The sequence below is a fragment of the Scomber scombrus genome, chromosome 22 (genome assembly GCF_963691925.1).
Source record: "Scomber scombrus chromosome 22, fScoSco1.1, whole genome shotgun sequence".
Classification (NCBI taxonomy): domain Eukaryota; kingdom Metazoa; phylum Chordata; class Actinopteri; order Scombriformes; family Scombridae; genus Scomber; species Scomber scombrus.
Window position 1 is genome coordinate 24161719 of NC_084991.1, and position 14087 is coordinate 24175805.

Genomic DNA, 14087 nt, shown 5'->3' on the forward strand with positions numbered 1-14087 from the left:
TGCAGTGTTGTACAATACATGCAAGATGCTGCACTAATGTAGAAAACAAGATGGAGAGGATGTGATTGGATAGGGCTGGATCACATGATCTCACCTACAAGTTTAAATGACATAGTTATTGTTAAATACAGCTGATTGCCTGAGCAGTGTTTACTTACAGCTTTATGTAAATAACTTGTTAAATATCATTATGAGATATAAACTGTTCATTTTAACATCATATGTCTGCATATAAAAGCTGGAAACCTTTAATATTTACACACCGAGACTCTGAAAAGTCATCTGGAGCTTTAAAAGTCAACAATCAAATCTTTTAATTGTTACGGCAACAAAACCTTAAACAGAAGGTTGAACCTTTAACCAGCAACATATAAAGCACCGACCTGAATTCAGGTTCAACAAATGAAGTTTATTTAAAAAGAATTACCAAAATGAACCAAAACTGGGAGCACCTTGACAGCTGAGTGGTTAGTGAGCGTGCCACATAAAGGCAGCGTCGCTGGTTCGATTCCAGCAGGGACCTTTGCTGCAGCTCATTCCCTCTCTGGCGCCCTCTATGCCCTGTACTGGGAAATACAGGCAAACACTCCCAAAAATACATCTTTAAAAGGAAAATCAGTCCTAAAGCAAACAGCTAACCAGTGAAGTGATGATAGAAATGGAGTAATGTTGTCATGGAGACGGTCTGAAAACACTAAACACACATATGGAATAAAACACGAAACACTGCTGGGTTGAAGATTAAAATGTATTATTGTTGAATAAGGAGACAGAACACACACAGAGTGACATCAGCTCGTCTTAATGAGCAAACAACAAATCTAATCTATTCTAGTTTCTGAAGGAACAAAGAAATGATCTGTGATTGGTCAAACATATCAGCTTATATGATTACAGCCAAATAACCACAACAAGGAAAAAACAATGACCTGACTTCCACAATATTGCATTAAAATGATAAACCAACCACATTTTTTATCTCTTTAATCACTAAACATCAACTTTCATAAACTACAGAAACAATGAAAACAGTCAATATTTAGTCATCTTAAAACCATCAAAGAGTAAATATGCATATCATGTTTTTTTCTTAAAATTCAGACTTTTAAAAATCTCAACATTATTTAATTAATTTCTTGTTTAGTTTATTTTTATTTTTCAGAGAAAGAATCCAGATTTTTTTTTCTTTTAAAATTAAAAACAAAAGTTTAACTTTTCCTCTGACAGTAAACTGAAGATCTTTGACACATTTGACGTCACTTTAAATTTATTAAAAGCATTTTTCATCATTTTATTTACAGATAAACTAACACATTGTTCAGCATGTTTTCAGCTTTGGATCTAAACATAAAACCAGCTCAGAAATGTCCTGACCCTCTACTCTGCTGCTCTGACTGTGGTAAAACAGCCACGTCTCACTCTCTCCCAGCAGTAATCCTTCTCCTGCTGAAAGTCACAGTCAATTCTCTTCTGCTTCATTCATTAGTTTTAGTCCTCGTTAACTCTCAGTGTGATTCTGAGACGCTTGATAAATATGAGCCCAGGCTCACAGTCTGACTTATAACACCTGTTTTTATCTTTATTTACATCAAACAGCTCATGTAGAACAAATCTGTAAAGTGACTTCAGCTAAATCCAGAGATAACTGTTCAGTTTGTAGTCAGTTAAGAGACTTAAGTGAAGACGACAAAATCCAGATCCAGACTCCAGATGGATCATCAGGATCCAGCTGATCCTCTCTCAACACTCCTGGATGTTCACTCTCACTCTGACAGAGACCAGTAACCCTTCCATCTGATGAGAGAACAAGAAAGAACAGAGGAGATAAATGAGTGTTTAGTGAGACTCACTTCATCAGCTGTCAGTCAGTGATGCAGCACATCCAGTATAAAGAGCAGCAGGGACTTCAGTCCTGTTCAGACCAGAAGTGGAACAGCTGTGCAGCGTAGCTTGCTTCCTTTCAGCTCTCATGTTAACGCGTTGGAGTGAACACACTGAGCTCCAAGCTCACACACCTGCACACACTTTTACTATCAAGTGTGTTTCCTCTGCAGATTTCACTCAAGTCCACAGAGGAAATAAAGTGCTGAGAGTCATGAACACATCATTACTGCAGTAACAGAGACATTCACTCATCAGTTTACTGATGGATTTACTGCTGATACATGTCAACTCTTATCAAAGTTTAAAGCTACAGACTCTCTGTGGGATTTGAAGATGTTTCCTGCTGTTAAATCATCACATGACAATCAGTCAGAGCTCTCAGCTAAACAGCTGCTGTGATTCCTGGACTTCAGCAGAGGTTCTGGTCTGTATAAAGACCACATGGTTACTAAACGTAATGATGCTTGTGTGAAATCAGAGCCAGTGATTTGCAGGCTGCAGTCAGACTGATCTTAGAGCTCTGACAAAGATGAACTGATCAATAGTTTAGTGTTGAAATGAGAGAACAAACACTTTGAGATCAGATTTGATGGTGTGACAGTTTGATGATGAGGACCACTGTCTCTATACATCTTGTAAGGCTGTCAGCTTTATTTCCTGCAGACATCAACACAACAACAACAGTCGTCTTCACATCAACTCAAACACATGATCGCAACAAGCTTCTGGCTCATCTGATTGGCTGACTGTTCTCTCTCTGTCTTTCTGTCCAATCCTGAAGCCTGTCACCATTCTCCTCTCACAGCTTCACTGAGGAAAGCAGCACTGAGAAGGTTGGAGGTTCACCAGGAAATACTGGATCTTTGCTTTGATACTGACTGTGTTTAATACTAAACTGCTGAAACCAGCACAGACTGACTCCAACTCTCTACTGACCTCAGAGTCTCCAGTCTGCAGTCTGGACTCTGCTGAAGATCAATCAGCTGCTTCACGTCTGAATCCTGCAGGAAGTTCCATCTTAGATTCAGCTCTCTGAGATGGGAGGAGTTGGACTTCAGAGCTGAGACCAGATAATCACAGCTGGTGTTTGACAAACTGCAGTAACTCAATCTGAATAAAGAATAAATGATGAAGATTAAAATCCATTTATAATCCAATCAGATGTGTTCAGGTTTTAAATGTGTAGTAGTGTGTGTGTGTGTGTGTGTGTGTATGTGTGTGTGTGTGTATGTGTGTGTGTGTGTGTGTGTGTGTGTTATAGTGTGAGTGTATGTGTGTTCTGAGTGTGTGTGTGTGTGTTTTTTTTATACTGTGAGTGTGTGCCTGTCTGTGTGTGTATGTGCGAGTGTGCACGCGCGAGTGTGTATGTGTGTGTGTGTGTTTATGTGCGAGTGTGCATGCGCATGTGTGTGTCTGTGTGTGTGTGTGTGTGTGTTCTGAAGCATCAATATCAATGATCAGACATTATTCATTAAAACATTAAATAATAATAATAAAGAAATATTTCTCCTTCATCAAGTAAACTTGATCAGTTTCAAACAGAATATTTAGAACTAAATTCCCTCTTCTTGATATGTGGAACTGCTGAAGCCTCATATTAGTTTCAACTCTGGAAGTCATTTTTACTCACAACAAGACTGGATTTTAAATTCCTGAAAACATTTACATTCTACACATTTGTGTTCAGCAAATCCTGAAAATTATGAACCAAACATTTGAAACTTCACTGAAGAATTTAAATTTAATTGATAATAAATCTACCAAAGCTACAGTCAGTGAACTCACATCAGAGTTTTCAGTCTACAGTCTGGACTCTCCAGTCCAGCAGACAGAAGCTTCACTGATGAATCAGACAGGATGTTGTTATTCAGGTCCAGATGTGTCAGATGGGAGGAGTTGGACTTCAGAGCTGAGGCCACAACTTCACAGTGAGTCTCTGAGAGTCCACAGCCCTTTAGTCTGTAATGACACATATATTACAACATATGTTATCATGAAAGACACTTTATATTTACTTCATGCATTTGATGATGAAACAGTTTGATGCTAATTATTCTGATCAACATTTGTTCTTCACATCAGTGGTTCACATCATCTTTTTTATTAAATCAATTCTTTCTTATGCATTTTATTCCTTAAATGTAAAAATGAAGCTCAGAGAAAGTTCAGACAGGAAGAGCATCTTTTTTACATGCTCACATCTATAGTTTTATTTCTCATCCCTCAGTCATTCTGATCTTTCTCACAGCTCATCCTTTCCTTTCTGTCATTTCTGGGGCTTCAATTAAGACTGTTCACATCACTTGCTCACATCTAACCAATAGCACACTGACACACCTTCTTTGTCAGCCTATCATATTGCAGCTGTCTTTTTAAATGTTTCTCCCTCTCTGCTCAGAGCTTTCAGAGCTGCTGCATATCAGGATGATTCAGATTCAAGTAGTTGACTCTTGGGAGAAATGTCAAGTATCAGGCTTTGTCAACCAGCTCAGTCTGCTGTTGTACTCACTGCATGTTTATCAGTTGTAGCCTGTTCATTGAAGCAGTGTTCAGTCAGCGTGACTGCTCTCTGCTGCTGTGGGAACATGTGTGTGCAAATATTAGTAGCCTAGTACTTGGATTTCTATCTAGATATTGTATCTGCGTTGCTGTCTGCATCACTTTAACTTCCTCTCTTCAAGCAGCAATAGTTTTACCTAGCCTTTGTTCAAAAGTCAAGTCCCACACAGATTAGATCAGCTGTCCTAATTAAGGTTGATCAGGTGCCTGGTTCAGTGAGCCGCAGTCTGTGTCCAGCCAAAGATCTTCTCTGAGAGAAGATGCTTCCTCGCTCTGTTTTGTTTCTTCATCAAACAATGTTCATGAAACAAGGCCACTCTAAAGATTTCCAGTAAGTAAGTAAGCATCTTTCTTTGCCCACAGGTAACATCTATCACAAGTGCTTTTCATAAAGTAACTTTGAATGTTGTTTCTATGCAGCATTTAACTTTGCATTTGGGTTCCAGTGATTCAGCAGTAAGCTTCCTAGCTAGTGCTGCATGTACGTAGCTGCTATTCTAAATAGTAAACTTCACTATTAGAGTTTTATTTTATTTCCAACATTTGTACAGAGCTGACCATGCTCCTCTGATACTGATGATTCTGTACAGCAAACACTTATTTTCATGCTTCGTCTTTGAGTTTAATTCAGAGCATGTTTGCCAGCTTTCTAATGCGATATCTTCTAGTGATGTGTCATTAAAAAGCGTCAGCATGTTCTGAGTCTGATCTTGTGGATTGCCTATCTGGTATGCAGAGCTGGTAAAAGTAGAAATACTCATTCAACTCTGCTACTCAAGTAAAAGTGAAACGTAAAAAGTTCTTGGAACATAAAATAGGAGAGTTTTCCTCTTGTTAACATCCTGTACAGAAAAAAATCACTGGACAGAATAAACATGAATAATATAAATATTATAAATATTATGAATATTAGTATAATCTCTCCTCACTGACTGACTGTGTAAAGTGAGCACAGTGCTCAGCATGTGTTCATCTAGTAAAAAATAAAACTACCAAAGTTACAGTCAGTGAACTCACCTCAGAGTCTTCAGTCTACAGTGTGGACTCTCCAGTTCAGCAGACAGAAGCTTCTTTGATGAATCAGACAGTTTGTTGAGTCTCAGGTGCAGCTCTGTCAGATGAGGGTTGGACTTCACAGCTGAGGTCACAACTTCACATTCAGTCTCTGAGAGTCCACAGTCAGTAAGTCTGTAATGACACATATATTACAACATGTTATCATGAACTGGATCAAGGTTCAGACTAACAAGGAGAACACATGTTTGAATCTCAAAAACTAAAATAATGTATTAAAGTAAGTTATTAACAAACTAAATGTAAACTCCATGTGTAATGTGTAGAATCAGTAGTGTAGGGAAGTGCATGGATGAGGGGAAATGTGTGCTAGACAATAACAAACACATGAAGCAAAGAAAGAAAAGAGATGTTGCTGGTGGAAGAGAGAGGGAGACACTGAGCAGCTTTGATAAGGTGATCCAGCCCAAAGCCCAGCTGATGCTTCAGCCTGATGACTCTATTAGTATTATTATTAGTATTATAACAAGAGGAGAGAGATCAGTGGATGCTGCAGTTATACTGGAAGCATCTTAACCAGTAAGCTACCAGAACACTCCCAGTTCAGCTGATGGTCTCACTGTGCTTGAATGAAACAATCATTCTCATCACTCTCTCTCATAGCTGCAGACTGTTAATCTTTGTTTTGCTTTAATCTTGCAGATGAAGGAGAGAACATGGAGTTACATTGAGGCTTCCATAATGTGCACAGTGTGTCTGTGTGATCTGATCCCATGTCTGTCTCCACAAAGTTAACATGAGGACATCTTGACTAGAAAACCACTTTTACTGTCCACTATGTTTAATGTGACTGCAGGATATTTAGACTCAGTTCAGCTCAGTGAACAGTTCCAGTTGATAAAGATCATCTCTCTTTGTCTACCTGCTGCTGTCAGGTTCACATCCATAAGCAGCTACATTTACTGACTGTTCACAAACACTAATGAAACTAATGACCTGACAATATTACACCTGTACATCATTAAATATCAATGTATTCAATATTTAGACGTTTAGTTGTTTACTTTCTTTTCTGAGAATCTGAAAAACTGATTCAGCACAAACACAATGAACAAACCAATAAGGTTGAATTATTTTAACATGATGTCATCAGAAAGATGTTATCAGGGTATCAGCATTAAAATATAACATTGAGCTTTAATGTGTATCAGATCTCTTTAAACAGGCTGAATTCTGCCATTCTGCTCTTATATATTGATCAGACCTCTGTGCATTTCCTGCTACTACTCTTCTCTGCACCAACAAGAGAGAAAACAGCTGAGAGTTTCTTTCTGTTACCAACAGAATATCAGAAAGACTTCAGAACAACACCATGTAACACCACTTCCCTCTTTACAATAAAAAGATGAACTGATGAGAAATAAAAGGCTCCATTGCTCGGTTCAACACACTCAGGGGTTTAGTCTCTATGACCAGTAGTTTACGGAGGCTAATGTTGGTTAACGTTAGCTATCTTTACATATTGTTGTATAACTGACATTACTGAATCAGTGTGCTGATTGGCTGATCCTCCGTGCTCACTATGAAATGTCTCAGAAACCTTTAAGAAAAAAATGATGATGAAAGCAATTCTCTCTGACTTCACAAATCTTCTTTGTAAAATGAAACAGAACTTATTTTAAACTCTTAATCATAGTGTTAAAAACAGTGTGTGATTATATATGATGTACAGAAGCTGCTCATGTAATAATAACTTTATTCACTGATAACTGTAACATACTGATATATGTTGTGATAAAATGCTGCTGTAATAAAACCTCAACCACAACCTCTAAAGTCCTTCATGTGTTTCACCAGGTTTGAATGAAGCCTCCAACACCCAAAGGAAGAGAAGTAGAAGAAACAACTGTAACATCCAATAATGACTAGAAATAAATAGAATAACTGTTCATTAACTTAACAGCTAGAAACAACCAACTGAAACATTATTTACACATCTGAGACTAAATATAACTGACATGTTATTTCAGCTATAAACAAGTAGAGCAATATTTTATCAATAATAAAACATTTATATTATTTATATTAAAGAACTAAACTACTAATCTACACTGATTTATAATGTTAATCACATCTGGACTTACCGAGCCTTTCTGCAGTTCCTCACAGCTGGGATCAGTCTCTGTCGTCCCTCCTCTGATGTTTTGTACTTCTTCAGGTCCAACTCATCCAGAACCTCCTCTGACATCTGCAGCATGTAGGCCAGAGCTGAGCAGTGGATCTCAGAGAGTTTCTTCTCTGATCTGTTCTCTGACTTCAGGAACTCTTGGATCTCCTGATGAACTGAGCGGTCGTTCATCTCCATCAGACAGTGGAAGATGTTGATGCTTCTGTCAGGAGAGATAAACTCATCATCATCCTCACTGTTCATCTCCTTCAGGTTGTTGATGACTCTGTGGATGGTTTCTGGACTGTTGTCTGTCTGACCCAGCAGGCCTCCTAAGAGACTCTGGTTGGACTCCAGAGAGAGGCCATGAAGGAAGCGGACAAACAGGTCCAGGTGGCCATTTTCACTTCTGAGAGATTTCTGCATGGTTCTCTTCAGGAAGTCGTGTAGGGATGGGTAATTGTGATGACTTTCAGATGAGTCACAGTTATCTTTCTTTCTGAAATACTTTAATTTTCCCAAGGAAAGACTTTGGTTTTGATTCCCTGTGTTTGTAGTCTTCTCCCGGGAAGTAACTGTAGTATCTTCCCAGGAAGTTCTTCAGTACCTTTGTCTTCCTGCTGGTGTAACAGTGGTACATGTAGACTGCAGCCAGAAACTCCTGAATGCTCAGATGAACAAAGCTGTAGACTGTTGTCTTCTGGTGTTTCTCTCTTTTGAAGATTTCTGTACAAACTCCTGATAACACAGAGGCCTCTGTGACATCAAGACCACACTGCTCCAGGTCTTCTTGGTAGAACATGATGTTTCCTTTCTCCAGTTGTTCAAACGCCAGCCTCCCCAGCTTCAGAAGAAGGTTCCTGTCAGCCTTCGTCAGCTCCTCATCATACTTCTTCTTCCTCTTTGTCTTGTGTGCTTCATACTTGTTCTTCTTCCTCTTTGTCTGAACCAGCAGGAAGTGTGAGTACATGTCAGTCATGGTCTTGGGCAGCTCTCCTCTCTGGTCTGGAGTCAACATGTCCTCCAGAACTGTAGCAGTAATCCAGCAGAAGACTGGGATGTGACACATGATGTGGAGGCTCCTGGATGTCTTGATGTGTGAGATGATTGTGCTGGACTGCTCTTCATCACTGAATCTCCTCATGAAGTACTCCTCCTTCTGGGCGCCAGTGAAGCCTCGTACTTCTGTTATCCTGCTAACAAATGTCAGAGGGATCTGATTGGCTGCTGCAGGTCGAGAAGTTATCCAGATGAGAGCCGAGGGAAGCAGCTTCCCCTTGATGAGGTTTGTCAACAGCATGTTGACTGATGACTTCTGTGTGACATCAAACACGACCTCACTGTTGTTGAAATCCAGTGAAAGTCTGCTTTCATCCAGGCCGTCAAAGATGAACAGAACTTTACAGACAGCGAGCTTCTCTGCTGTGAGCTTCTGTAATGTTGGATAGAAATGACAGATCAGTGTGAGCAGACTGTACTGCTCATCTTTGATCAAGTTCAGCTCCCTGAATGGAAGTGGAATCAGCAGACTGATATCTTGGTTGTTGGAGCGCTGTGCCCAGTCCAGAGTGAACTTCTGCACTGTGAAGGTTTTTCCAACGCCAGCGACGCCGTTCATCAGAACCACTCTGATGTATTCCTGTTGGTCAGGTAAGACTTTAAAGATGTCCTGACACTTGATTGGAGCGTCATGGAGGGTCTTCTTCTTGGAAGCTGTTTCAAGCTGCATCACCTCATGTTGGGTATTAACCTCTTTACTCTTTCCGTCTGTGATGTGGACCTCAGTGTAGGAGCTGATGAAGAGGATTTTCCTTCCTGCTTCATCAGTTTCTTCAGTCAGATGTTGACATCTCGTTATCAGAATGATGTGATGTTCATCTAAACCCTCCTGATATCCACTTTCTGCTGAAAGAGAAGAAAAATATAGATGTGAACATCTCTCAGTGTGTTTACATGTATTAATGTAAGCAGGTTACTCAGAGAAAGGTTAGCTGGGTAATCAGGGAACATGTTAACATGCACAGTACTGGTTACTGTAAATCTGTACAAGCAACAAATCACTGATCAGATTTCTCCTCTACACTGACTTTATTCTCAAAGCATGTCTTTCTTATTTTATCAGTATTAGTAACAGAAGACGTTTATCAGTCCTGACTTTTTATCTGCTTTGCTCTGTGTGTCTGAGTCAGAACTTTTCCTCACAGCCTGAATGTGTCTGAATTCAACAAACAGTCAAATGTTAAGTGGTGGAAACTAAATTATTTTGATTTCTAGAGGATAATTTGTGTTAGCTTAAGTTTTAGTTGGAGTTTAAATTCAAGGATAAATCACTCTAATGATCTCTACTTTCATTCAGCTGCTGTCTCTCTGAGCTGCTCTACAGTCTTTGGTTCATGTTACGTGTTTACATGGCAGAGAAATCTACCTGCGAAATAATAACTTTGTTTTAACTGTACATCAGCACCAAGCCCTCCTCACAGCTCCCACCAATACAACTCAACAACTGTCTGCACTATATCAAAACCTGGATGACCAACAACCTTCTGAAACTCAACACCAACAAGACAGAGCTCATGGTGGTGGCCCCAGCACCACTGCTCAGGAAGGTTGGAGACCTCACCCTGGTCATCGACGGCTGTCCCACCTCCCCATCTCCCAAAGTGCGGAACCTGGGCGTCATCCTGGACCCCACACTCTCATTCAGTTTCCACATCCAGAGCATCACCAAATCTGCCTTCTTTCACCTCCGTAACATTTCAAGACTCCGGCCGTCACTCACCGACTCAGTCACCGAAACCCTCATTCATGCATTTGTCACCTCCCGTCTGGACTACTGCAATGCTGTCCTGTCTGGGCTGCCCAACAAAGCCCTAGACAGATTGCAGTATGTCCAGAACTCAGCCGCCAGGGTGTTAACCCACACCAAGCCCTGGCAGCACATCACCCCCATCCTCAAGAAACTCCACTGGCTGCCAATCAAACAACGCATCAGCTACAAAATCCTCCTCCTCCTCACCTACAAATCACTTCACTCACTGGCACCCAAGTACATCACTGACCTCCTCCACCCGTACACCCAGTCACGGTCCCTGCGCTCCACCAGCAAGGACTTACTCTGCACTCCCCGCACCAGACTCAAGACCTTTGGTGACAGGGCTTTCTGTGCAATTGCCCCTACCCTTTGGAACACCCTGCCCCCTCCTATCCGTTCCGCCACTTCTCTGACACAGTTCCAAAAGCACCTCAAAACACACCTCTTCTCTCTTGCCTACCCTCCCTAAACCCTCACCCTGCCCCTACCCCCCTACTCCCACTCTTGTAAAGCGACCTTGGGTATCTTGAAAGGCGCTATATAAATTGAAGTTATTATTATTATTATTATTATTAATGTATTTGTTCTGAGAAATGACAATGAAGGAATCTTAATCTAAAATGATTAAAACTATATAAAGACACAGGCTGTTTCTCCTCAGATCTGATGTCTGGATGTGATGTCATGTTTGTCTCTTCCTGTGACTGACCTTCTGATCCTGAGCTGATGTTTGATAACTTCTTCACCAGATCATTCCTGCTGATCTTCTTTAAAACACTCTTCATCACCTCCACAGCTCCAGCAGGTTCATATTTCTGCACCATCAGATCCACCACGTCTCTCCTCTCTGCCTTCTCCAACTGGCTCTTTTTGATGGGTTCGATGTGGCCCACCTTTTCTTCCTCGAGGGACCATTTGAAGTCCTTAAATTCATCGTCTATTAAATGGTCCAGGATGTTGAGCAGGTCCCTCTTCCTCATCTTGGCTCTCTGTTAAAACCAAAGAACATTGATAAGAGAACAGTTGTGTTTCTGTCTGTCTGCCAATAGAAACTCATTGTGTGTTTGTACTGGATCTGACTCATTTGACAAACAGTCCAGTTTGGCTGCAGTCGTTTAAATGTCAGAGAAGCTCAAGAGGATCTTCAGTAAAAACATCTTACTACAAATATACTCAGAAGCAGTTCTGGAGCTTTCTATCACATCCAGTGTTCTCAGTTATAGACATGTATGTGTTAAAATGTTCTGTTTTCTGTCTTTAATGTTGAGAATAAAAGCTAAAGTGTAATCTCAGCACAAGGTCCAGTTAGTGTTCTGCTTTCACAGCTCACCTGTTTGTTGTGGTTCAGTGAACTCTGGTGTCTTCACATGTTCTGATTGGTTCGTTAACGCTGGTGTGAAAACTGTCAACAGAGAGCTCCTGAAGATGAGGGTCTAGTCTCACAGTGAACTGTGGCAGCCGATAACGTTCTTCTTGTATCTGCAGCTGAAGACGTGAGAATAAAGAGATCTGAACTTGTAAATGTGTAAACTGTGAATGAATATGACACATCCTGAATATTAATCTCCTGTAAACTCACAGTGTGTTTGTAGATTTTAATCTCTGTGAGCAGAATCCTTCTCTCTCTGGGCTGGACCACAGAATCCTTCTCTCTCTGCTGGACCACAGCATCCTTCTCTCTGAGCTGGACCACAGCATCCTTCTCTCTGAGCTGGACCACAGCATCCTTCTCTCTCTGCTGGACCACAGCATCCTTCTCTCTGAGCTGGACCACAGCATCCTTCTCTCTGAGCTGGACCACAGCATCCTTCTCTCTGAGCTGGACCACAGCATCCTTCTCTCTCTGCTGGACCACAGCATCCTTCTCTCTGAGCTGGACCACAGCATCCTTCTCTCTGAGCTGGACCACAGCATCCTTCTCTCTGAGCTGGACCACAGCATCCTTCTCTCTCTGCTGGACCACAGCATCCTTCTCTCTGAGCTGGACCACAGCATCCTTCTCTCTGAGCTGGACCACATAATCCTTCTCTCTGAGCTGGACCACAGCATCCTTCTCTCTGAGCTGGACCACAGCATCCTTCTCTCTGAGCTGGAGCATTGTGTAGGTATTAAAGGTTCTGCTCTGGAGTTGTTCAGGTCTTATTTGTCTATTTCTGGGCCAATCCGGTTTCCCTTTCTATGCTCCTCCTGAGGGCCAGTCTCAGAAGATATGCTGTTGCATTCAGCTTTTATGCAGCTGATATGTAAATGAGTCTGTCCCTGAAACAGAATGGTGCTAACTCCTTACAGCCGCTGTCTTACAACCTAAACACTTGATTGGATTATAAATAGATTTTAATCGACATCATTTATTCTTTATTCAGATTGACTTAATGCAACATGAGAGCTGAAAGGAAGCATCACTAATGTATGAGGAGCTGGTTTTATGTTTAGGTCCAAAACAATGCTAGAATGATGGAAGCTGCAGTTCAGTCTGAAACCACACGGGGGAGCCAGAGATCTGTACAGTTCAATACTGCAGTACTTTTACTGTAATACTGCATACTACATCACTATAATACTGCAGTACTTTTACTGTAATACTGCATACTACATCGCTCATAATACTGCAGTACTTTTACTGTAATACTGCATACTACATCACTCATAATACTGCAGTACTTTTACTGTAATACTGCATACTACATCGCTCATAATACTGCAGTACTTTTACTGTAATACTGCATACTACATCGCTCATAATACTGCAGTACTTTTACTGTAATACTGCATACTACATCACTATAATACTGCAGTACTTTTACTGTAATACTGCATACTACATCACTATAATACTGCAGTACTTTTACTGTAATACTGCATACTACATCACTATAATACTGCAGTACTTTTACTGTAATACTGCATACTACATCACTATAATACTGCAGTACTTTTACTGTAATACTGCATACTACATCACTATAATACTGCAGTACTTTTACTGCAGTAAAGGATCAGAGTTCTTCTTCTTTTGTTAAAATCAACTAAAACTAAACCTGTAGACAGACTTTCATTGTGTGTGTGTGTGTTCTCCAGAAATAACTCAGCCTTCAGTGTATGGGGGGGGGGTTAGGGGGTGTTTGGGGGAGGTGCTGACCTCCTACTGAGCAGCAGAGACTTCAGACTTCAGGAGGAGCTGTGTGAACTTCTTCCAGTCTCTGAGCAGGAACATGAAGCCGAGCTGCTCTGACTGATCCGGCTCTTTTGTTTTTCTTCTCTTGGAAGATTTAAGTGGAAGCAGATGCTGTTCCTGCCAGGCTGGCTCTCTGTGACGCGCCTCCTCCGCTTTTAAACGTGTGTACTTTGAAGGAAACAACGTGTTTTTGTGTTTTTGTTCATGTGACGTTTCCAGCGTTACAGTCTGATCAGCTGATAGGACGCTCTGCTTTCTCAGGCGGATGGAGACGGAGCGTTGCGCACTTTGGATTTGGAGGATAATCAGAGAGACGGAGCAGCAACGTTTCCTTTGAAGAGTCACAAGTTTGTTTCCAGCTGAATGAAATGCTGCTGCAGCTGCTTTCATGCTGAGCAGGTTATTATAGTTCACACATCAGTGTTTATTCTGTTTAGTGATTTAACAAGTGATGAAGTAGTTTGAGTGTTTCAGGT

At 40.9% G+C, this 14087-nt stretch overlaps 2 protein-coding genes and 1 long non-coding RNA gene across 4 annotated transcripts in view; 1 reads left to right on the top strand and 2 right to left on the bottom strand.

The window, feature by feature from the left end:
* The window catches only part of LOC134004362 (ribonuclease inhibitor-like), a 55092-nt gene extending 47042 nt beyond the window's left edge, over nucleotides 1-8050 (bottom strand). The window contains exons 1-2 of the mRNA XM_062443593.1: nucleotides 7602-8050; nucleotides 3670-3843 (exon numbers count right to left, since the gene is read on the bottom strand). Of these exons, the coding sequence (XP_062299577.1) occupies nucleotides 3670-3843; nucleotides 7602-8050 (623 nt within the window). The remainder of the gene's footprint in view (nucleotides 1-3669; nucleotides 3844-7601) is intronic.
* Nucleotides 1624-3095, bottom strand: LOC134004289 (uncharacterized). Its single transcript, XR_009927840.1, has 2 exons — nucleotides 2821-3095; nucleotides 1624-1794 (listed from the first exon to the last, which is right to left on the bottom strand). It is a non-coding gene; the product is annotated as an uncharacterized LOC134004289 (long non-coding RNA).
* A 5604-nt stretch (nucleotides 8051-13654) lies between the features above and the next one.
* Nucleotides 13655-14087, top strand: part of cped1 (cadherin-like and PC-esterase domain containing 1) — a 28742-nt gene continuing 28309 nt past the window's right edge. The window contains exon 1 of one of the 2 annotated variants that reach the window (XM_062443449.1): nucleotides 13655-14010. The gene's annotated coding sequence lies outside the window, so the exon portion shown is untranslated. The remainder of the gene's footprint in view (nucleotides 14011-14087) is intronic. The other variant, XM_062443451.1, reaches the window with a different exon arrangement.